We start from the raw sequence: 25,824 nt of genomic DNA, 5'->3' as shown, positions 1-25,824 counted from the left end.
ATTTTTCGGATTCCGTTTTTCGTCTTACCTGATTTCTGGAACCTGCTGTTCCCTGGACTCGATCCCGGTCGTCGTCCACCGCTGCTGGCTCCTCCTCCGGGGCCTCCGCTCTACCGACGCAACGCTGTGAGCTAAGCGAACAAACTGATTGCATCGGGAAAGCCCTCCATTTGGAGGTGAGCCGTCGGCCAGCGAGCGCGAAGAGGAGGGGCGGAGCGGCCCTCAGCGTTCGCTCGAAAAAACTAAACTCGGCCAAATCGCGGTCTCCAGAAACGTCCGTGGGGCTATGTTTCCAGAATGAGCTTGGGTTGCGTAAAGTCTAAAGCACAGGGCACAAAAGCAGTGGCGTGGGTTTCCTCCCAGTGCTCCGGTTTCCAAAATCCAACATCCAGTCAATATTTTCAACCAACATCATATTGACGTCAAATACTGACATTTATTCGTCAAATATGGCAACCAAAATCCAACGTCTGACAGACGTCATAGTGGTGACGTCCACACAGCTTCAAGCTGTAACATCATTTGACGTTTATATTTGGTTGATTTTAGATTGGACATCGGACATTGACGTCGGCCTGACGTTGATTTCTAATGTAAACCCGATTTTCATTTCCACACAAAATGCAACGTCCCCACAATGCTGGGGTACAATGTCAATCTGAAGTCATGTTGACGTCTTGTGACTGTTGGGTGTTTAAGACCATTACGGTCATCACACAGTAAACATTCGTCATCTTCTCATCAGTGACATGCATGTACACAATCTCTGGGTTAATGCCTGTAAAGATTTTGAACATCTTCTTGGGCACTTTTACCTTCTATGTGTGATTTGATTGGATGGGAATCACAGAACTGATTTTTCTAATCCCCATAGACAGGAAATAATAAAGCAGTGACTGCTTCATTATAAAGGAGTAAAAGTACTGATAACAGCATTAAAAATGTACTCAAGGAAGAGTAAAAGTACACATTTTTAAAACTACTAAGTAAATTACAATACAGTAATTTGAGTATTTAATTTGTAATTTGAGTATTTAATTTGTAATTTGAGTATTTAATTTGTAATTTAAGAATATTGTAATTAGTTACTTTGCACCACTGCTAATAATTCAAGTGGTTTTAGTATCAATTTAGTATCAACTGAATAATTTTGACCCACACAGTGTGTGTTGGTGTTCATGTGTGTGAGCGTTTGTGTAAACGTGCAGTAATGAAATCATTTTCCATCCAATCCAAGGCATTCACAGGGTAAATTGTAAATCCCAGTATGCATGTATGTTTGGATGTGTGCTCAAACACTGCAGATGCTGTGGTCACATGACCTTCCAATCGATTGCCTCACTCGCTCTCTTCATGCGTATTGATTAGTCAGATTACTCTGCTTCTGGCTTCCATTTGCACTTGGCCACATAAATGTGTGTCTGCAGAATGCATTTAAAGGGATAGTTCAGCCCAGAGTTAGCCTTTACACACTATTTACTCTCCCTCAAGTGCTTCTATAGTAGGAAAACTTAAATATTTGAAAGTCAATATTTACATGTCTTCAGCTTTCTTCAAAATATCCTTTCAGTTTTCAACAGAAAAAATTTCACAAAGGTTTGAAACAACACCTGACGCAAGGCGTGATGCAAATGTTGTTTGCTAGTTTCAGCTTGACGCAAGTGTCGTTTTGACGTATTGCACCACGGTGTGTAAATAGCAAGTGCATTTGCGCTAATATGTGCGCCCATAGGTGTTCTGGTCTAGGTGCATTGTTGGCGCGTTGCTATTTTGAGGATCTAAAGAGCTAAAAAAAAAAAGCTAAGAGGAGGTCTAAAGGACAGCGCAGAGCGCGTTAGTTGTGCTCCTCGCTTACACATCGCTTAATACACACAGGATGCACAGCAATGCGCAAATATCTTCACAAATGAAAAAGAATTAAAGGATTTAAATATTACAACAATTATTATTTTCTACATAGATATGAAAACCACTGCCTTCTTCATCTGGCGGGGGGCTTTTTTAGTTTATACACGACAATTTGCTTTAATGGAATTATTATTATCAGCAGTATTATTTATTATATCCATATTTATATTTGTTTTATTAAAAACAAGCCTAGATTTGTCCACCTGTCAGGTTTTAGACCATATGGGGCACAGCTTGTGTATTTGGATATAACTCCGTTTTTTGACCAGACTTCGTTATTATTGTTCATTTATTAGTTTGCTGGAAATTAGAACTGAATTTAGAAATAGTTTTGAAACAAATCTTTGCGCTTAATAAACAAAATTAATTATGTAGGCCAATGGATGTCTGTGCGTACAACACGTTTCCTTATCAATGGAAGAGAGAGAAAGTGAAAGTAAAGAATGAGAAGGCTCATTCTCTCATCCTCGCGCTGCAGATGCTCTGTTTACCTGTTTTCTTGCTAGTGAAGCGTTCAGTTTTTCCACTTACAAAGTCTGTCATCATGTAAATAGCAAATGCACCATGGCGCGACGCAACTGACTCTTAAAGGGAATGGGAAATGAGACAAAACACACATCCAGAACTCATTAAGAGAATAAGCACAACCCTGTTTGACCATGCGCCACTGCGCAGAGTAGATTTTTCAAGTATTTAAACCCCTTATAAAAGTGATTTCTGCATAATAGGCCCGCTTTAAAAAGTGAGCAGGTGATGAGCAGAATAATAAAGTGTTTGTCTTTCTGCAGTTGCTGAGAGAGCTGAAGCATCCAAACGTCATCGCGCTGCAGAAAGTGTTTCTGTCTCACAGTGACCGTAAAGTCTGGCTCCTGTTTGACTACGCCGAGCATGATCTGTGGGTGAGTTTATACTTCAATCATTACTATATATATATACAGTGGGGAAAATACGTTTTGAACACGTCATATTTTTTTCTGGGAATAATATTTCTAAAGGAGCTGTTAACATGGAATTAAAGCAGATTTTGGTGAAAAAATAAAAATAAATAAATACAAACAAAACAAACAAATAATCTGAAAATGAGTTCTGGAGAATGAAGTCACATGCATTGCTCAGGTGTGAGTTTCTCACAGACTTCAACAGAGTGCCAACATCTTGTTGGTTCTGTGGGTCTCATCTATCAAATCTTAGCTTTATTTTGTATTCTCTATTGGATTCAAGTCAGGATTTTCTTTCTCTGAAAACATCTGAGAGTCTCCTTGGCTGTGTTTTGGATCGTTGTTTTGCTGAAATGTCCACCCTGTTTTCATCTTCATCCTCCTGCTAATGTAGATGTTGGACTGAAGCAGCTGCTATTCATTTACACTGAGGAATGGCAGAGGCTTGCTGAAAAACTACTGAGAGGTTTTAGCTGCTGTCTGGGCTTTCCCTGCCGAACTACACCTCTCTTTCTTCATGTGTTCGATACTTTTTTCCTGCGTCATTTCATTTTATTACACAGAACTTCCTTTGTAATGTAATTAATATAGCTTTCTTTGCATATATGGATGTTTTTGGTTGTTATCCACATCCAGGGGAAATTTCAAGTCAACAGCACCTTTAAAAATATGTTTTCTGAGAAAAATGGTGACGTGTTCAATACTTATTTCCCCCCACTGTATTTAATTTCAGGTTTATTTGACAGGGACAATAATACAGAAATGTACAATGTGCATCAGCTGTTTTAGTGTCTGTCAGCTTTGTGTTTTTGACTGTTTGTCTCCATCTTGTGTCTGAATAATGCGCAGGTTAGTGTATACTCCATCAGCTGTTTTAGTGTCTATCAGCTTTGTGTTCTTGACTGTCTCCATCTTATGTCTGAATAATGCACAGGTTAGTGTATACTCCATCAGCTGTTTTAGTGTCTGTCAGCTTTGTGTTTTTGACTGTTTGTCTCCATCTTGTGTCTGAATAATGTGCAGGTTAGTGTATACTCCATCAGCTGTTTTAGTGTCTGTCAGCTTTGTGTTTTTGACTGTTTGTCTCCATCTTGTGTCTGAATAATGTGCAGGTTAGTGTATACTCCATCAGCTGTTTTAGTGTCTGTCAGCTTTGTGTTTTTGACTGTTTGTCTCCATCTATTGTCAGAATAATGCGCAGGTTAGTGTATACTCCATCAGCTGTTTTAGTGTCTGTCAGCTTTGTGTTTTTGACTGTTTGTCTCCATCTTGTGTCTGAATAATGTGCAGGTTAGTGTATACTCCATCAGCTGTTTTAGTGTCTGTCAGCTTTGTGTTTTTGACTGTTTGTCTCCATCTATTGTCAGAATAATGCGCAGGTTAGTGTATACTCCATCAGCTGTTTTAGTGTCTGTCAGCTTTGTGTTTTTAACTGTTTGTCTCCATCTATTGTCAGAATAATGCGCAGGTTAGTGTATACTCCATCAGCTGTTTTAGTTTCTGTCAGCTTTGTGTTTTTGACTGTTTGTCTCCATCTTGTGTCTGAATAATGCTCAGGTTAGTGTATACTCCATCAGCTGTTTTAGTGTCTGTCAGCTTTGTGTTTTTGACTGTTTGTCTTCATCTTGTGTCTGAATAATGCGCAGGTTAGTGTATACTCCATCAGCTGTTTTAGTGTCTGTCAGCTTTGTGTTTTTGGCTGTTTGTCTCCATCTTGTGTCTGAATAATGCTCAGGTTAGTGTATACTCCATCAGCTGTTTTCATCTGTCAGCTTTGTGTTTTTGGCTGTTTGTCTCCATCTTGTGACTGAATAATGTGCAGGTTAGTGTATACTCCATCAGCTGTTTTAGTTTCTGTCAGCTTTGTGTTTGTGACTGTTTGGTGCCATCTAGTGTCTGAATAATGTGCAGGTTAGTGTATACTCCATCAGCTGTTTTAGTGTCTGTCAGCTTTGTGTTTTTGACTGTTTGGTGCCATCTAGTGTCTGAATAATGCGCAGGTTAGTGTATACTCCATCAGCTGTTTTAGTGTCTGTCAGCTTTGTGTTTTTGACTGTTTGTCTCCATCTTGTGTCTGAATAATGGCCAGGTTAGTGTATACTCCATCAGCTGTTTTACTGTCTGTCAGCTTTGTGTTTTTAACTGTTTGTCTCCATCTTGTGTCTGAATAATGGCCAGGTTAGTGTATACTCCATCAGCTGTTTTAGTGTCTGTCAGCTTTGTGTTTTTAACTGTTTGTCTCCATCTTGTGTCTGAATAATGTGCAGGTTAGTGTATACTCCATCAGCTGTTTAGTGTCTGTCAGCTTTGTGTTTTTGACTGTTTGTCTCCATCTTGTGTCTGAATAATGTGCAGGTTAGTGTATACTCCATCAGCTGTTTTAGTGTCTGTCAGCTTTGTGTTTTTGACTGTTTGTCTCCATCTTGTGTCTGAATAATGTGCAGGTTAGTGTATACTCCATCAGCTGTTTTAGTGTCTGTCAGCTTTGTGTTTTTGACTGTTTGTCTCCATCTATTGTCAGAATAATGCGCAGGTTAGTGTATACTCCATCAGCTGTTTTAGTGTCTGTCAGCTTTGTGTTTTTAACTGTTTGTCTCCATCTATTGTCAGAATAATGCGCAGGTTAGTGTATACTCCATCAGCTGTTTTAGTTTCTGTCAGCTTTGTGTTTTTGACTGTTTGTCTCCATCTTGTGTCTGAATAATGCTCAGGTTAGTGTATACTCCATCAGCTGTTTTAGTGTCTGTCAGCTTTGTGTTTTTGACTGTTTGTCTCTATCTTGTGTCTGAATAATGTGCAGGTTAGTGTATACTCCATCAGCTGTTTTAGTGTCTGTCAGCTTTGTGTTTTTGACTGTTTGTCTCCATCTATTGTCAGAATAATGCGCAGGTTAGTGTATACTCCATCAGCTGTTTTAGTGTCTGTCAGCTTTGTGTTTTTGACTGTCTTCATCTTGTGTCTGAATAATGCGCAGGTTAGTGTATACTCCATCAGCTGTTTTAGTGTCTGTCAGCTTTGTGTTTTTGACTGTTTGTCTCTATCTTGTGTCTGAATAATGTGCAGGTTAGTGTATACTCCATCAGCTGTTTTAGTGTCTGTCAGCTTTGTGTTTTTGACTGTTTGTCTCCATCTATTGTCAGAATAATGCGCAGGTTAGTGTATACTCCATCAGCTGTTTTAGTTTCTGTCAGCTTTGTGTTTTTGACTGTTTGTCTCCATCTTGTGTCTGAATAATGCTCAGGTTAGTGTATACTCCATCAGCTGTTTTAGTGTCTGTCAGCTTTGTGTTTTTGACTGTTTGTCTTCATCTAGTGTCTGAATAATGGCCAGGTTAGTGTATACTCCATCAGCTGTTTTAGTGTCTGTCAGCTTTGTGTTTTTGACTGTTTGTCTCCATCTATTGTCAGAATAATGCGCAGGTTAGTGTATACTCCATCAGCTGTTTTAGTTTCTGTCAGCTTTGTGTTTTTGACTGTTTGTCTCCATCTTGTGTCTGAATAATGCTCAGGTTAGTGTATACTCCATCAGCTGTTTTAGTGTCTGTCAGCTTTGTGTTTTTGACTGTTTGTCTCCATCTTGTGTCTGAATAATGCTCAGGTTAGTGTATACTCCATCAGCTGTTTTAGTGTCTGTCAGCTTTGTGTTTTTGACTGTTTGTCTCCATCTTGTGTCTGAATAATGGCCAGGTTAGTGTATACTCCATCAGCTGTTTTAGTGTCTGTCAGCTTTGTGTTTTTGACTGTTTGTCTCCATCTTGTGTCTGAATAATGCTCAGGTTAGTGTATACTCCATCAGCTGTTTTAGTGTCTGTCAGCTTTGTGTTTTTGACTGTTTGTCTTCATCTAGTGTCTGAATAATGGCCAGGTTAGTGTATACTCCATCAGCTGTTTTAGTGTCTGTCAGCTTTGTGTTTTTGACTGTTTGTCTCCATCTTGTGTCTGAATAATGTGCAGGTTAGTGTATACTCCATCAGCTGTTTTACTGTCTGTCAGCTTTCTGTTTTTGACTGTCTCCATCTTGTGTCTGAATAATGCGCAGGTTAGTGTATACTCCATCAGCTGTTTTAGTGTCTGTCAGCTGTGTGTTTAAATAAAGAATTAAAAAGAAAAACGATTAAAGCTCTAAAAAAAGGCTATTTTATGGAAAGTACATCCAGTCGGGTGTTTTCGCAGGATTTACTCTTTAGTCTTATACAACAGTGCTACACTTTGCGTCAGGCGGCTGATAATCTTGTCGCTGTGAAATAAGATTATTTCACTTACCTAATTGGCAGATTATTTTGCTTGTTTTAACGAAGAACTCAAATTGTTTGATATTGGGACTCGAAACTGTAAGTAAGAAAAGCATTGCTTACAGTGCAGTCGAGGCATCAATAATGTAATGTCATTTCAGCAGAAACACCTATACGAACAAAACATGTGTTGTGATTATCTGAAAGCTCCTGCGTGTACACTACTCTCACATGTGTTTTTCTCATTCATCACATGCTGTAGCACATCATAAAATTTCATCGAGCATCAAAGGCCAACAAGAAGCCCATGCAGCTGCCCAGGGGGATGGTGAAGTCTCTGCTCTACCAGATCCTAGACGGCATCCATTACCTGCACGCCAACTGGGTGCTGCACAGAGACCTGGTGAGTACAAAACATCAAGCCTTTCATTCAACTCTTTAATGTTCTTCTCATACTGGGATATTACAAGGGGCCAGGGCTCTCATAAACGTGGCACAAGCACAAACGGAAATGCGCGTACGCTGCTTCCCATGCAAAAGCTACATGATGAGAGAATTTAGTAAGTTAACATTTTAACTTAAACATTGACTGAATTGAACCACTTTAAGGCCCAATCCTGATTCTATTTTTGTACCCCAACCCCTTCCCCTTGGCCCTTGAAACAGAGTGTGAAGGGGAAGGGCTTCAAAATTTTTCCCTAAGGATTGGGACAGCACTTCAGCTAGGCTTGGGCGGTAAAAAAAATATGACGTAAGGCTCAGACAGCGTCACCAAACTGTTGGCTTGTGCCTAAACCAATCAGAATCTGAATACCGTATATGCGACCTTAGATTCGCGGTCACCTGTTTGTCTTGTTCGTATTCGTCTGTGCCGGACGCTCCTACGTACGCACGCACACACACACACACACACACAGAGAGACAGCATTAAGCGACGCATAGCACAACGCTCTCTCTCGATCTCACACACACATAAAGAGAGAGCACAAAACGACGCACAGCTCTACGTTCTCTCTCTCTCTTTCTCTCACACACACACGCATAGAGAGAGAGGACCAAGCTACACGCAGCACGATGCTCTCTCTTATTGTCACACACACACACACACATAAACAGCATCCATGCGGATGCACCCGCTCCCTTTCAAATTACACCAGAGTTATCGACTGCTCCCGCGATTTATTCGAAAATATATTCCCGCACCGCAAGAAATCTGGTCGGCTCCTGCGGTACAGCAGTGGGAATGCAGACCTCTAGTTTGTATTTACCACGTCTCCCTTCTCGTTCGGTCGAAACCGAAAATACTGCCAAACTGCAGGTCACTTGGTGCGCGACTCGCCACCTCACCTCTCCCTCCCTCTCTATCTCGTCTACACTGTCTTGTGACGACAATCACGCATACATATTTGTAGGCATTAAATAAGGGATATTTAACATTTTATACTAGTCTCCTATATAAGTGCATTGTTATTATGACGGTATAACGATATTGAAACTGACACGGTTGCTATTTTTAGATCCCGCAGTATACCATTTTACAGTATTACCGCCCAAGCCTAACTACAGCACCTTCACACGTCATAATATGTCATAATCTCTCTGTCCTTGTGATGAAAAGGCTTTGTCATTGATTTGCTCGTGTCTGCATCTGTTTAAAGGATTTGAATCATTGGCCACATTTTCCTGCCATGTATTCAAATGAACATCAGAAACTATTTTACAGTCAAAGTAAGGGGAAAAGCTTTTTCTAGTGCTGTAGTGACGAAAACATGAGCAGAAGAGATTTATATTGTTGTGTTTATATCAGTGAATCCTAACCAAACTATAATACTCAGCTGATGTTAGTCTTCAGATCTAATAGTCTAAAATGGCTGAGATTTAAACAGTAAATAAATGTAGAAATGCTACAGAAAACTCTGCAGCCTGGTTAGCAGTCCCCTTCTTTAACACATACAGCGAATAACCGTATATTGACATTGGATTGAATGCAATGGAAAATGTCACACTCTCCATTGTTATGTAATCCCATCAATTCCTGCATGTGTGTGTGTGTGGGTCAATAGCGTACTCATTGTTATTAACCCAGTTGTACGCTGGAGAAATAGACTTTGTTAGACGGCTCCACTATTGACTTTGAGTCAACATGAATTATAAATGGGACTCAACAGCAGGACATTCAATGCTTTTGTGTGTTTGAGGCACATTTTGCTTGTCAGGTGACCTGCACCGAGCAGGTGGAGAGTGTGCAAGATGACTTCAGCAAGTAAAAGCAGCACATGAAATAGGGAAATGAAATAAAAGGCCACAACTGCAATAAAAGCAACTTCAAAACACAGAGAAGCATTCGCAGAAGATAAACAGCCACAATAACAGAGAACACACTTATTTCTTGATCATCTTTGTGGTTAAGTGTTTTATGTACTGATTCCATTCATATTTAGTGTTTTCTCTGAACAATGTTTACTTTCGGCAGCACGTAAACTCATTGGCTCTCGGTATGAATATCATTATAAATGTTACCTAATCATCATCCTCAAGAAGGGAACACCCACAGCGGTTTCAGTCACCACCCAGGGATGCGTTTCCCAAACAACAACGTATCTCGCAGCTGAACTATCATAGTACGATGCATCATTTGGGAAAAGAACCCGTAGTTTCTCGTAGTTTCTCTTAGTTTTTCCTGTAGTTAGGATATTGTTTATTTATTATTATTATTATTATTATTATTAATAAGTAGGATATTGTTTATTTCTTCTTCTTATTTTTTATTATTATTAAGTAGGATATTGTTTATTTCTTCTTATTATTTTTTATTATTATTAAGTAGGATATTGTTTATTTCTTCTTATTATTTTTTATTATTATTAAGTAGGATATTGTTTATTTATTATTAATATTTTTATTATTATTAAGTAGGATATTGTTTATTTATTATTATTATTATTATGAAGTAGTATATTGGTAATTATTATTATCAGAACCAGCGACCTTCTTGCTGTGAGCAGTACCTACTGCGCCGCCGTGTTGCCTCAGATTAAAAGGTTACAAAAATGATTACTTTCTACAAAAATATAAAAACCACCGCCTCCATGCCTTCATCTCGAGGGGCTTTTTTCAGTTTATGCATGACAATTTGCTTTTGTATAATGTTATTATTGTTAGCAGTATTACTGTTTATATGCATATTTATATTTATTTTATTAAAAGCAAGCAGATTTGCCCACCTGTCAGGTTTTGGACCATATGGGGCATAAGAACAGGACGTGTCTTTGTATAAAACTCAGGTTTTTGAGAACACTTTGTTATTATTGTTCATTTATTCGTTTGCTGGAAATAAGAACTGAATTTATAAATAGTTCTGAAACAAATCTTTGGTCTTCACAAACGAAATTTTGTAGGCTAATGAATGGCACAACACCGTTTTCTTATTCAAGAAAGAAAGAAATAGAAATTTAAGAGGCCGATTGGAGGAGGCTCGTTCTTTATCCTCGCGCTGCAGATGCTTTGTTTAACTGTTTTCTCGCTAGCGAAGCATCCAGTTTTTCCACTTACACAGTCGGCCATGTAAATAGCTAATGCACCATGGTGCGACGCAACTGACTCTTAAAGGGAATGGAAAAAGTAGACTTTGATTGGTTTATGCTCAAAACACACCTATAACTCATTAAGAGATTGAGCACAACCCTGTTAGACCATGCACCGCGGCACAGAGTGTATTTTTCGTCCTTAAAATAGCGAAAAAGTGAATGCGGACACGCTCTTAATGCTTTTGCCCCCTGAGCTTTAGACTTTGCACTTAGATCGTTAAAATACAGCCCAACGTGTTTTATGTACTGTTTTCATTGATATGTGGTGTTTTCTCTGAATGATGTTTACTTTCAGCGGCATGTAAACTCATTCGCATAAATGTTCAATTCAATTCAATTCAGCTTTATTTGTATAGCGCTTTTACAATGTAGATTGTGTCAAAGCAGCTTCACATAAATGGTCATAGTAACTGGAACAGTTTAGTTCAGTTTTTTAGTGTTTAAGTTCAGTTCAGTTCAGTTTAGTTTAGTTTAGCTCAGTTCAGTGCGATTTAAACATTACTGAGAGTTCAGACACTGAAGAGCAAATTCATCGATGCGTAGCTCTACCAATCCTGAACCATGCGAGGCAGTGGCGACAGCGGAGAGGGAAAAAACTTCACCTGATGGGAGTGAAGAAAATAACCTTGAGAGAACCAGACTCAGTTGGACACAACCATTTTAATTTCCCCGCTGGCCAAAAGTCTTGTGCAGAGCTTCAGTCACCGCGGTGGAGGCTGGAAGATGGCCTCAGCGAAGACTCGTCTGTCCCTGAAACGTTGCTGGAATCAGACACATGTTCTCCACTCCCCACGACCATCAGCGCAGCAGCAGCTTAGGATATGGCCTGGTCCAGGATATGGAATGCTTAGGATCATCTCGTCGCTGGTCTTGGATCCAATCAGTGACTCCGCATTATCTGAGGACCTCGGGATGAGTATCCTCAGGTGAAAATAGAGAATAAAGAGAATAATTAGAGTAGCTGCTGTTCATAGTGTATATAAGCAAGATGTAGAAGCCTGTGTGGAACCCACTAGGTGATGCATTGAGTGTATGCTTTACACATGTAACATACGCATCCTTGAGGAGGGAACACCCACATCAGTTTCAGTCGCCACCCAGAGCGGCAGGCAGCTACAGTCGCTGCTAGTGCCAATGAGGCCAAATGAACACCCATTTTAAGTACTGTTATTATCATTTTTTACTTTAAGCAGAAAAGCTGTTTGTGCAATTGGTGGAAACTTACGCAAGACTAATTATACACAAAAATCCCAAAATGTCATCTGTCACGATTTATTCACATTCTTGTCATTCCAAACATATATATATATATATATATATATATATATATATATATATATATATATATATATATATATATATATACAGTTAAAGTCAGAATTATTAGCCCCCTTTAAATGAAGTTTCATAAACTAATTTCGAGAGGAGCACGTGATATGATTGACTGCAGCCGGCCACTCATCTAAGCTCATTAGCTAGCCAATCGGAACAATCCAAACCCACTATAAATAACCTAGCTAAAATGTACACCCCTATCTTCGTTTTTCGAAGAAACCCCCCATCCACCCCTTTTCCTCCTTTCCTCTTTTGCCGAGGGGAGCTCTCGAGAACACCTGACCTCGTACTCCCCTCACATGCTTTATGGACCTGGCGGGAACCCTGGGCTCAACTATCTCCGAGCTCAGGGTTCTCTCCCGGGACAGCATGCCAAACCTGCTAACTTGCTAACAAGTTGTCAAACAGTATCTAAGTGTGAACTCTTGAAAAAAATGTTTTCTTTTTTAAATATTTCTCAAATGATGTTTAACAGAGCAAGGAAATTTTCACAGTATGTCTGATAATATTTTTTCTTCTGGAAAAAGTCTTATTTGTTTTATTTCGGCTAGAATAAAAGCAGTTTTTATTTTTTTAAAAAGCCGTTTTAAGGACAAAATTATTAGCCCCTTTAAGCTATATTTTTTCCAGATAGTCTACAGAACAAACCATCGCTATACAATAACTTGCCTAATTACCCTAACCTGCCTAGTAAACCTAATTAACCTGGTTAAGCCTTTAAATGTCACTTTAAGGAGTGTCTTGATAAATATCTAGTCAAATATTATTTACTGTCATCATGGCAAAGATAAAATAAATCAGTTATTAGAGATGAGTTATTAAAACTAATATGTTTATAAATGTGTTGAGAAAATCTGCTCTCCATTAAACAGAAATTGGGGAAAAAATAAACAGGGGGGTGAATAATTCTGACTTCAACTGTATAATTTTCGTTCTTGTGACGAACATAAGAGAAGATATTTGAAACACGTTTGTTTCTTCCTCATCTCACACTGACAGTCAGGGTGCTCAAGGCAGTTAAATACCTGAGCAGCTTCACATTGACTTCATTTCAGCATTCAATCCTTCCGGGTTTTAAAATGCGCTAGATATGTCGAGTTGTTTATTGACATTTTCACAGTCAAGTGCATATGGTGTCAGTGATATTATGCTCATTTAAATGGTAACTACTGAAATATGATTTCCGCAAAAAATGCCTTTCGTTTCCTTCAGCACGAGGCCTGCAGTTTTAGCATATAACAGACTTGATCGTTGTAATTGAATGACGGCAGCAATTTGGGGATGGCAGAGTGAATTACAGGAGCCTTATAGCTGCTGTTCCCATGGTAACTTCCATCATTAAGGCTCCCCGAGACTGAAGAGTAATTAAAGACAGCATTATTTAGTGATGCACTGATCGCTCACCCACCGCTGCCGTCTGTGTTTTCCTCTCGCTCATTTTCATTAGTGCATGTTTATTAGCAGGAATATTCATATTTGTGACTCTGCACCATAGAATCAGTCATGAGGGTCCATTTTGGGAAATGCGTGTCATAAGTCACATTGAGTTAACGCCTTTTTAAATTACAATTAATGTATTAAATAGATGTATTTAGAGTTGTTTTTATAGCTTTAATGTATATGAAAATACAGAGTTTTTAAAGGTAATTGCTAAGCTAAAAATGTCTGTAGTGTATGTATGTGAATGAGAGTGTGTGGGTGTTTCTCAGTCATGGGTTGCAGCTGGAAGAGCATCTGCTGTGTAAAACCATGCTGGATAAGTTGGCGGTTCATTCCGCTGGGGCGACCCCAGATTAATAAAGGGACTAAGCCGAAAGGAAAATGAATGAATGAATGGCGTTGTTTTCTGAGAGTGATAAGTGTGTAATAAGGTTGCTTTATTAGACAAAATCAATTGTAAATGCTTGTTTCTTGCATGAGGCACTTCATCGTGCCTCAGAAACACTAAGTAACAGTAAAATGAGAGTGACTTGCATGAATATTACATTGCGTGTGCATTAGAAGAGCCACAGCTCAACCACAGCCTCTCCAGACTCAGCTCTCCTGTGAGACTATTTCCATAAACACAATGGCTGCCATGACTGTGTGGTTCACAGGTGTGAACAGATAGAAAACTCATGACTCAACACCTTCTAGCTTTAATTACCTTCAAGGGACAGTTCATTAAAAAAGGCTAGTTCTGTCATCATTTACTAAACCTGTTCCAAACCAGTTTGTCTGTTCAACACAAAAGAAGACATTTTGAATAAAGCTGCATTGACTTCCTCAGTATGCGTTTTTCCTACTATGGAAGCCTGTGGTTTTAGGTTTTCAGCTTTCTTCAAGATGTCTTCTTTAGCGTCCAAAATAAAAAGCAAACTCATAACTATATGGTCAATCTAGGTCTATACATACTTGCAAAATACAAGAAAGTTTTGCAAATAAAGTGTTGAGCAAAAATAAATAAAAAAAAAAGAAATAAATACAAATCTCCAGAAAATCACAAAGGAAAAATTAAGTTTTGAAAAATGTAAATTAAATTTGCAAACAAAAAAAAACTGCAAATGAAAATCAATTTGTGCAAAAAAATAAAAAATAAATAAATATATATATATATATATATATATATATATATATATATATATATATATATATATATATATATATATGATATATAATAATAATAATAATAATAGTAATAATAATATATAATAATAATATTGGGGTAAACATAATAATAATAATAATAATAATAATAATATATAAATATATATACATAAAGCTGCTAAAAAAAAAAAAATATATATATATATATATATATATATATATATATATATATATATATATATATATATATATATATATATATATATTTAAAGCTGCTAATATATATATATATATATATATATATATATATATATATATATATATATATATATATATATATATATATATATAAGTTATAATATATATGCAAATATATATATATATAAGACTAAAAAGCAAATCAAAATGAGCACTGCAATTGACTATAGACTGGACGGGTTTGTAAGGGCAATAAATGTTTTGCAAATATGTATATATTTTACATTTTTATTGCAAATATATATATATATATATATATATATATATATATATATATATATATATATATATATATATACATATAAATATATATATATATACAAATAAACATTTATTGCCCTTACAAACCCGTCCAGTGTATAGTCAATTGCAGTGCTCATTTTGATTTGCTTTTCAGTCTGCCGTGAGTTTGCAATGCTGTTTTCACTTCGCACTTCATGTTTCTGCACGTTCCACTTAGTGGCCCTTTAACAAGGGTCAGCAGAGTTAAGGGAACTTGGTGGTATACGGCAGGCTCGGACCTGCCTCCATTTAAGCAATGTCATCTGGAGACACAGTATCACTGAGGTGTTCTTACAGCCAGGTTGGTCTGGGCCTGCCGTAAACGTCCAAGTTTCCTTGTAACATATGTGCAATGTGAAGTGACGCTGAGAACAGAGGTGCGGATCTCTAACTCTTCTTGAAAGTCAAGTTTACATACAATAAGATTAATCTGCCTCTGAAAAAGCTCAGATGATGATGTCAAGGTTTTGGAAGTTTCTGATTGGCTAATTGACAACATTTGAGTTAATTGGAGGCACAACTGTAGAATAGTATTGAAGGAAAAGCTCAAACACACTGCTTCCTTCTGTGACAACATGAGAAAATCAACAAGCCAGAATCAACAAGAAAGCCAGATTACAATTAGCTAAATTACACTGGAAAAAGAGTAATGTTTGGAGACATGTCCTGTGCTCTGATGGAGCTAAGATTGAGCTGTTTGGCCATAATGACCAGTGTTACATTTGGAGGACAAAGGGGAAAGCTTACAAGCCTACAACACCATCCCAACTGTGAAGTATGTGGGCGGCAGCATCATGTTGTGGGGCTGTTTTGCTGCAGGAGGGACTGGTCCACTTCACAGCATAGATGGCATCATGAAGAAAGAACATTATGGAGAAATACTGAAGCAACATCTCAAGACATCAGCCAGGAAATTAAAACTTGACCACAAATGGCTCTTCCAAACAGACCATGACCCTCAGCATACTGCCAAATTATGTAAAATGTGCTTTAAGGACAACAGAGTGAATGTTTTGAAGTGGCCATCACAAAGCCCTGATCTCAGTCCTATAGAACATTTGTAGGCAGAGTTGAAAAAGCTTGTGCGAACAAAACAAATCTGACTCAGTTACACCAATTCTGTCAGGATGAATGGGCCAAAATTGCAAAACTATTGTGAGAAGCTTGTGGAAGGATGCCCAAAACATCTGACCAAAGTTATAAAGTTTAAAGGAAAGCTAAAAAAATCCTAAAAAAATGTGTGTAAACTTTTGACTGTCTAGAAATTAATTTTAAAAAATCTTTAAAAAATTCTCTCTCTCGCTATATATCTGTATGTATGGCCCTAGATTGACTCTATATAATTTGTAAATGTTTATAATCACTTGAGGGAGAGTAAATCGTAAGTAAATTGACATTTTTCGGGTGAACTTTCTCAGTAAATGAATGACTCTACAATCATTTTACCACTAACTAGTTGAATTCTCCTGGCAGAATCACACTCTGCAGCTTTGGGTGTTTGAGTTGGTACACACGGCTACACCCGTCCCTGCCATCGGCACAATGAGCAGAACAGTACGATCTGCTTTATGGCACATGTCGCTTATTTGGCTTGTGGTCTAGGTGGAGTTTGGCAACAGTTCTGAACTTAAACTGACATTGCATTGTGGATTTGCACATTGTGATATCGATGCTGAGATTGTACGTTAAATTGCGCAGCCCTAATTATTTTTCTTTTACTATTCTACAGGCTGTCTGAGCAGTACAGCCAGACCAATTTTCTCATTTGTAAAAACAAAACCTTACAAGGCAATACAATTTAAACAAAACGAACACAAATGGCTCCGTTGTACTTTAAATGAGAACTGAAGTGACACAATTTCAAACAAAATTCAACCAAAAGTGTGGAGAGATTTACATTACAAATACACATTACATACAAATCAAGCCAACATGGATTTATATTTCAGCTATAGAAGGTGTATTTAGCAAAAGCATTAAGGAAATTGAATGAACTTCTCCACACAAATAAATAGTGACGTAACGGTATCAGAATTTCACGGTACGATAATGCCTCGGTATGAATGGCACGGTACGGTATTTACTGAATAATTTACAGGAAAAACAAAACTAATGAAAAGACGAAGGACGAAACATGGCTCACGGTTTTACCTAATATGAAGCTTTGAAAATAACGTTTTACTTTGACTTTTCACTGTTGATTGTGTCTGGAGTGTTTGTAACAAAATGTGCTGCTTTAGCTAATTTCTGTCACAGTGATTACTAGGGACGTAACGGTATTAGAATTTAATGGTACGATAATGCCTCGGTATGAATGGCACGGTACGGTATTTATTGAATAATTTACAGGAAAAACAAAACTAATGAAAAGACTCGAAAAAAGTGCCAAAAGTGTTTATTTACCTTAGCACTGAATATATCAATGACATTCAAATTAGCCATCTATCTGAAAGTTTCGAAACAGGAACTTCAATTTTTCAATTTTAATAACAAAAAAATAGTTTCAATGTAGTATTGTTGAAAACTCATCACATTCAACGTTTAATCACGCACTCACTTAGATAGAGATGTTTTTTTTTAAGGAAAATTATCATATAACTATAATCTGGTAAATCTCTGGGCATTTAAAATGTCCCCTGCAACAGAAAAAAAAACCCCTCTCATTTGGGACTGAGGTTTCTGGGACAGAGAGATATGATTTAGCCAAGGTTGACAGCAGTGGGTAACGTTGTGCATTGTCTTTCCACCACTTGAGAGGACAAGCCATGAGTGAGATAGAGATCTCTTTGCTGTACAAGTCAATGTCTGCTTCAATCTAACAAGTGTGCTGTGTTCTGCAGTCCCCATGACTGTTTTTAGTCGTATTCCCCGACTTATATTTCACCACAGTCTGGCAGTGCCTGCATACTGTTTTGTTTTCTTTGTCTGTCACTTTTTCTCCTTTTTCGTATCTTTTTAAAAAGAAACCGAAATGCTTCCACACATCCGATTTAAAACCCTCTTTAGGTTCGATCATTTCCAGCTCTTTTACTTCCCCGCTACTAGCAACACACTCCATTTCAACATTACTGGATCTGTAGTGACAACAGACCGCAAAGGATGATGGCCATGCCTAGGCTGATGGGAATTGTAGTTCCCGCTACCTCCCGTTCGCTTCATTCGCCTGAGCAAACTTTTCTCAGAAATATAGTTTTATTGAGTCATGCGCCTACGGTAATATTGAAAAAAATTACTATTGCAGTATTTACAATACCGTTACATCCCTACAAATAAATGTTTTGTTGATTTATCAATATTAAAGGCATATTCAGAAACCCAAACATGCAAATCCTGTCATTATTTACTCACTCTCAAGACGTCAGTGGTCCACACACAAGATTATAGAAATTAATACTGATTAGGGACGTCATCAGAGTGAGCAAATGTTGACAGGATTAAATTTTAGGGTGAACAACCCCTTTTCTCTTCACTCTTAACGTCCACTTTAGACACAATAACATCTGTGTTTATATGTAAATCTTGTAGGGTTTCCATTTCTGTAGTCTTCACTTTCAGCGATTTAAAGATTATTTAAAGATAATGAACACCTTGAAGGCTGCACGGTGGCGCAGTGGGTTGCACAATTGCCTTACAGCAAGAAGGTCGCTGGTTCGAGCCCCTGCTGGGTCAGTTGGTGTTTCTGTGTGGAGTTTGCTTGTTCTCCCTGTATTCGTGTGGGTTTCCTCCGAGTGGTCCGGTTTCCCCCACAGTCTAAAGACATGTGCTATAGGCTAAATTGTCTATAGTGTATGTGTGTGTATGGATGTTTTCCAGTGATGGGTTGCAGCTGGAAGGGCATCCGCTGCATAAAACATATACTGGATAAGTTGGCAGTTCATTCCACTGTGGCGACCCCTGATTAATAAAGGGACTAAGCCGGAAATAATAATAATAATAATAACACATTTTATTTGTAATGCGCTTTTCTTAAACTCAAAGCGCTGCAAGGCAAAATACTAACAATACAAGGCAAGCAAAACAGCACAACAATACAAAGATGCATTTAACCAAAAATAATATGAACCATAAGATAGAATAATAAGTTAACAAATTGATCATCTTAAGTTAAAAGCAATGCTAAAACACGAGTCTTAAGAAGTTTCTTAAAACTGTTCAGAGAGGCAGCATTTATAATGCTGATGGGTAAGGAATTACACAGCTTAGGCACACTGTATGAGAAACCCCTTCCACCCATGGTCTTGAGTTTACAGAGTGGCTGATACAGGGTAAGTCCCGATGTCGAACGAAGTCTGTGGTCTGGGGTAGCGAGAGTCACCAGGCCAAAGATGTAACCAGGTGCTAGTCCATGCACTGCTTTGAAGGTTAAAATCAAGGTCTTAAAATCAGTCCGTGATTTAATAGGAAGCCAGTGTACTTGTTGTAGTACAGGAGTAATATGGTGGCGTGATGATGTGTGTGTCAGAACCCGTGCAGCAGAATTTTCAATATGCTGTAATCTTCTGAGAGAACTTGTTGGTAAACCCCCAATAAAGTGAATTACAAAAATCAAGACGTGATGTAATAAAGGCATGGATAAGCCTCTCAGCAACAGGTCGTGAGAGAAATGGTCTAATCCGTGCAATATTGCAGAGATGAAAGAAGGCAGTTTTTGTGAAGTGTTTGAAGTTAAAACTCCCTCTTGAAAAATGAATGAAAACAAAATGAAAAAATGAATGAATGAAGACAATTGGTTATACCAAATGGTAATGATAAAAAAATACATAAAATAAAAATAATAATTGCAAAGCAAGCTAGCAAATTAAAGTAAAATGAAAGTACCTCAGGCATCCTAGTTTTGTTGTCTTTGTGTTACCCCCTTTAAATTAGTTTTTGTTGTTTTTATTCCACGACACTACATTGACCGCTATTGCTATGCTAAAACGTGATGTTTTATCCACTATATGGATTGGATAGATTACTGCTAAGACCGCAGCTCTGCACGAGACGTTTGGCCAGCGGATAAATTAAAATGGTCATTCCCAACGGAGTCTGGTTTCTCTCAAGGTTTTTAACTTCACTATCGCCAATTGGTGAAGTTTTTTTCCCCTCTCCGCTGTCGCCACTAGCTTGCATGGTTTGAGATCGGTAGAGCTACGCATCGATGGATTTGCTCTTCAGTGTTTAGACCCTCAGTAGTGATTATTAAACCACACTGAACTGAACTTAAACACTAAGTACTGAACTACACTGTTCCAATTTACTATGACCATTTATGTGAAGCTGCTTTGACACAATGTACATTGTAAAAGCGCTATACAAATAAAGCTGAATTGAATTGAATTACAGGAGCTGGATTCACTGGTCAGATGTGTTTGAAATGCAGCACACTGAGGACATCTGCTGGTACTATCATGCTACATTTCTTCAAAATGGCCAAAAATCATCATCTCGCACACGCCTAAATAGACTGCAACATCACACGACAGTCTGAGAGAAGCAGGTATGATAATCATGATCTATTGTCCTTTTTCTCTTTCAGAAACCTGCCAATATCCTGGTAATGGGGGAAGGTCCAGAGCGAGGACGAGTCAAAATTGGTAAAAACTCATTCTTTCTACATTGGATTGCTGCATGTGGGGGGTTGTCGCGGATAAAAGTTAGGATGGAGGAGGGAGGGTCGTGAATCCCGCCCTCTCTTTTCTGCCGCCCCAGGCAGCTGCCTAGGTCGCCTGTGCGGACGCGCCAGCCCTGATTAGACACTCACAGCTGAAGCTGCTTTTGCACTGATTACTGCAATTTAAATACAGCACACTTACACAGAGTTGTTGCTGAGTCTTGTTTACTGTAAAGCAACATTACAACCATTTCCTTTGTGTTGCTTTGCCGTGTTTTTGTTCCTCGTTTGTTTGTTTAATCCTGTTTGCTGCCTGTCTTTTTGACTACGACTCTGGATTGCCTGTTTGCCCCTGTATTGACCACTGCTTCCCTGACCTCGCCAATAATCCTGCATTTGGATCCGCACCCCTGTTGTCAGCGTCACATCCCTTGTTACACTAATGCAGACTTGAGCACTGTACTTGCATTAGAAATCCCAGAAGTCAATGCGGCAAAATGAAGGAGGTGGAAAGCACAGCTGCTTATATACCAAATTATATATAAGTTCAGAGATAACTTGATTGTCTCAGGAGTTGCCCCAAATGATACGGTGGTAGTAAACAATCACATGAGAATCCCAATAAAGCCATAAACACATTAAAGGTGTTTATTTGCTGAATTTCAAAGTCAAATCTGTTTTATTTATATTGTTCTAATATCTTGGTAGGACATTTGTGCGTGGTATATCTACTGAAAAACCAAAAGAAGACAATAAATCGCTGTATGAATGCTGTAATGCTTAAATAATTCCCAATTAAATTGCGTGAAGGTCATGTGACCAGGATGAACGCAGCATCTCATTTCTCACAGGACGCGTTCTCTGTTCCCACGGTCTCCTGAGGTAACTCGACAAGAATATTCTCTGTGTTCTTGGAATTGAGAAGCAGTCATGTAGTCTGATCTGTCAATGTTTAAAGTCATGTGCTGCTTCCCAATTCGCATACATATGACGTATTATAAAAATACATTTGTTTTGAGTGTGTGACAGAGGAGTGTGCAAACTTTGGGACTAACTACTTTCTAATTGCTTGGTTACATCCCCTGTAAATCATCTCGACACATCATCCACATTTCTGTCATATTTAATTACCTCCCTTATAGGAGATATGGACAAATGACCATGTTTGTAAACATTCAGGATGCGCGGGGTTGCAGAAAAAAACAGGAGCGCTAGCATTTACTGTACAGCGAGGGAATGACATCCGATGCGGTACAGAGTTTGTTGTTGTCTTAGAGATAAGTTATATTGATTACATATTATATATATATTATTTACATAGTGCTTTCAGTGTATTAGAACAGCTCGCCACCCAGTGATAAGCACAGTGATTTGGCAAAATTAACAGAGTGAGCGGCGTTCATCTGACAGGTCTATTTGCGATAGCATTCTCCCAATGGATACTGGATAGGACAAAATTGTCACGGTATGGGGGTGGTGAAGAGGAGGCGAGGACCCAAATGCAGGGAATGAAGAATTTAATGAAAAAATAAAACAAAAACAAAACTCAAATCTCCCCATGTGGGGAAAAACACAACATTATATTACACACTCAACAAGACAAGATCTGGAACTTTTCAAGACAATACTTTAAACCGCTGTTGTAGAATGGAAATCAGCAACAGGGAAGGGAACAATCAATAACGGACCAGCACAGAACAGAGCACACTAGGAGAATAAATAGGAAAGACAAACCAATAAACAGACAGGCGGACAGGTGAAAATAATAATTACAAACAAGGTAACAAGGTGGGTGGGACAAGACAATAGACGGGAGAGCGCATGACACAGAGAGACAATACAAGCCATGCGCTCACATAACACAACACTGAAGCACACGACAAAAGCACGTGACCACAATGTAAACACCGAGCCACGTGCTTTGACAAAAGACGCAAGACACGAGCACACGATGAATGAAAACACTCACCGTGCGGTCACACATGCAGCATGCATGCTTCATCCCAGCGCCGACCAAAACCGAAACCAACAAGACAATAAAACACCATGCTGCTGACAGACGAAAACACAAACACGAGTACAAGAGCGCACGCGTCTGAGGGACGCAGAGCGCGCGCGCGGCCGCGTCAAGCAGGAGCGCGCCCACTCTGCGTACACCCACGACGGCGCGCGCGCACACAGAGACAGAAACAGGACCAGACACGAGTAGTGTCCGAGATCTGCCACCAAAACAAGAATATACAAGATCAGAGTGGCAGAACCCTGACAAAAATAGCCAAGCATCCAGCCCCAAATATACAATCTCATTGAAACTCCAGGTGTTTTAACAAGAGAGAAGTTAAAGCCCTACAAGTCTTTGGATGCCAACAGTGTTCTGTGTGGTCATGTGCAAGAAATAATGCTCCATGATTGGCAGATTCAAAACTATGTAGTGCTAAAAACCGAGGTTCTGTCTAGCCAAAGACAAGGAAAGACGGAGCTGTACAAGGCCTGGGTAATCATCAACAAGCAAACTGCATTCTGACAGCGAACTGCAACTGTACGGCAGGATATGTGAACCTACACATAGAGGAAAAGTTGGTTTTATATTCGCAAATTCAGACTTTCTCCTTAATAATATATTGTCATAAAAGTATTATTTGCAAACTCTAACTAGAGAAATCATATTAGCAGCCAATGACTATCAAAGTACAACATTGTTCACAGTCAAATAACTACTACTTACATTTATATAGCACTTATCTGGGCACTCAATGCACTTTACACATAGGGGGGAATCTTCTTATCCACCACCAGTGTGCAGCATCCACCTGGATGACGCAACGGCAGCCATTTTGCGTCAGATCGCACACCACACACCAGCTGATTGGTGGAGACAGAGTGATGAAGCCAACAATGATATGGGGAGGGTTAGCGGGCTATGATGGACTGAGGCCAGTGGGCAAATTTGGGCAGGATGCCGGAGTTAAACCCGTACTCTTATTTCGAAGGACATCCTGGGATTTTTAACGACCACAGAGAGTCAGGACCTCGGTTTAATGTCTCATGCGAAAGACGGCGCTCACTGAGCAGTATAGAGTCCCCGTCACTATACTGGGGCGTTAGGACCCACATAGACCGCAGGTTGGGCGCCCCCTGCTGGCCTCACTAACACCACTTCCAGCAGCAACCCAGCTTTCCCATGTGGTTTCCCATCCAGGTACTGACCGGGCACAGCCCTGCCTTGCTTCAATGGGCAACCATGTGAGAGTTGCAAAGAACTAGCTGCCGGCTTATAAACAATGTTAATAATAAACAAAATATCCAGTGTTAATGATGTTAATGAAGTCACACTTGCTGGTTATTTCAGACCAAATATTCAAAGTGCCGTGGTAAACAATATAGGGAGTGTGTCACAAGTTGTCACTGAATGAATGTGTGTATATAAAACCAAGTTTACCTTCATAACTTACACTTTCACGTTTCATTCTTAGCTTTCAGTGTCCGCAGTTTAATTCACCATATGTGACTGTTTTTGCTGAAATTATTGCTGAATGAGTAAAATGAGTAATGAGTATGATTCAGCATAGCGTGAACTTACCTGATATGACATGAAAACTGCAGAGTCCAGCATTTTTAAATAGGTCGTCACTTCATTCAGCTCCCTTTTAGCCAAAGACGTGTGCAGTTTGCATTAAAGCAGTGTGGTGTACAGTAAAAGTTAGGTTTTCTATTTGTGGACTTTTCAAATTTGTCATCTGTAGGAAAAAAGGAATTTATTTTTATTACTTTTGTGTCTTTATTTTTTATTAGAAATATGTTTAGGCTAACAACAGATTAATCAATCTTTTCTATTGTATTATAACACATCTTGACCAGACACACTTCGTCTTTTTTACTGTGCTGCATACTTTTTAGAAGAACTGCTGACTAGTGGAAAAAGCAGAATAAGAATAAATTTAGGTTTGGTCCAGACTGCTGTCTGGACAAGTCACAAGGAGCATGATCTTTGTAGAAGTTGTGAAATATATTAAAGATGCATGTAATTGTTCAGTTCTGGTATGCAAAGAAGGGTTGCAAAAAGAGGAAGTATGTCTAGGGGTTACAAAGAGCCAAGGGACTGCAGAATGACTGATCAGTGACGTTAAACCAACACTCCACCTGTTAATATCAGTTGTGTATATATGCTGGAGTCAGGAAAAGTAAGTTAGTTGTGAACCTTTTGAATGTAATTCTTGTATTGCATGGGGGTACCATAACCCAGAGCTCTGTCATTGAATTATTCATCTGTATCTAATAAATTACTAATATTTTTGGCATTGAAGAAAACACTCTCCAGACCTTTTCTTATTGAACACACATAGAATTGCCTAGATATTCCAACACATCCTACAGCACAACACGACATGTTTGCTATTGCAACCGGTCTCTTTTTGACTCCGGGAACCTGTGTGACGTCATGTGTGACGTAGATTGGTCATTCGTCTTTTCAGATCTGTGTTAATCTGCCATTTGTGATTCTTTCATGCAGAGAGATCTTTGCAGGTGTTTGTGTAATGCATTCAGAAGTCCAAACACGTCTTTATAAAACTTCATATTATTGCTGCAGATGGTTTATAACTCAGGAAATGTGATTTAAATATCTTCCAGTTGTCTAGATATTAAGTAATAGTCATTCGAACATCTTCTCTCTACTTGACGGTTGGTCTTGCATGTCCACCATGTTTGTAGTTTGTTTACACTTTTCCCCCAAGTTTGTTGTTCTAATTGAATTCACTTCCAAAGCACAATGTATTGTGGGCGATATTGGCGAACGGTTCTACACTTTTCTGCATGCTACCGGTTGGAACAAACTAATTCTATTTTCAAATCCTATTTAGGATGGGGGACTCACGGTTGCGCAGTGGGTAGCACGATCGCCTCACGGCAAGAAGGTTTTCTGTGTGGAGTTTGCATGTTCTCCCCGTGTTCACATGGGTTACCTCCTGGTGCTCTGGTTTACCTCACAGTCCAAAGACATGCGCTATAGTGAATTGGGTAGGCTAAATTGTCCATAGTGTATGAGTGTGAATTAGGGTGTATGGATGATCACCAGTGATGGAAGGGCATCCGCTGTGTAAAACATAT

At 38.8% G+C, this 25,824-nt stretch overlaps 1 protein-coding gene across 7 annotated transcripts in view; it reads left to right on the top strand.

The window, feature by feature from the left end:
• The window catches only part of cdk19 (cyclin dependent kinase 19), an 80,996-nt gene that overhangs the window by 21,008 nt on the left and 34,164 nt on the right, over window positions 1-25,824 (top strand). For all 7 annotated transcript variants that reach the window (XR_012396315.1, XR_012396313.1, XR_012396314.1 and 4 more), the window contains exons 3-5: window positions 2,697-2,807; window positions 7,340-7,480; window positions 20,644-20,701. Coding sequence is in view for 2 of the 7 variants with exons in the window: in XM_001923318.9 (XP_001923353.4) it covers window positions 2,697-2,807; window positions 7,340-7,480; window positions 20,644-20,701 (310 nt within the window). In the remaining 5 variants the exon portion in view is untranslated. The remainder of the gene's footprint in view (window positions 1-2,696; window positions 2,808-7,339; window positions 7,481-20,643; window positions 20,702-25,824) is intronic.

The sequence above is a fragment of the Danio rerio genome, chromosome 20, assembly GCF_049306965.1.
Source record: "Danio rerio strain Tuebingen ecotype United States chromosome 20, GRCz12tu, whole genome shotgun sequence".
Classification (NCBI taxonomy): domain Eukaryota; kingdom Metazoa; phylum Chordata; class Actinopteri; order Cypriniformes; family Danionidae; genus Danio; species Danio rerio.
This window is presented reverse-complemented; position numbering and strand designations above follow the sequence as displayed.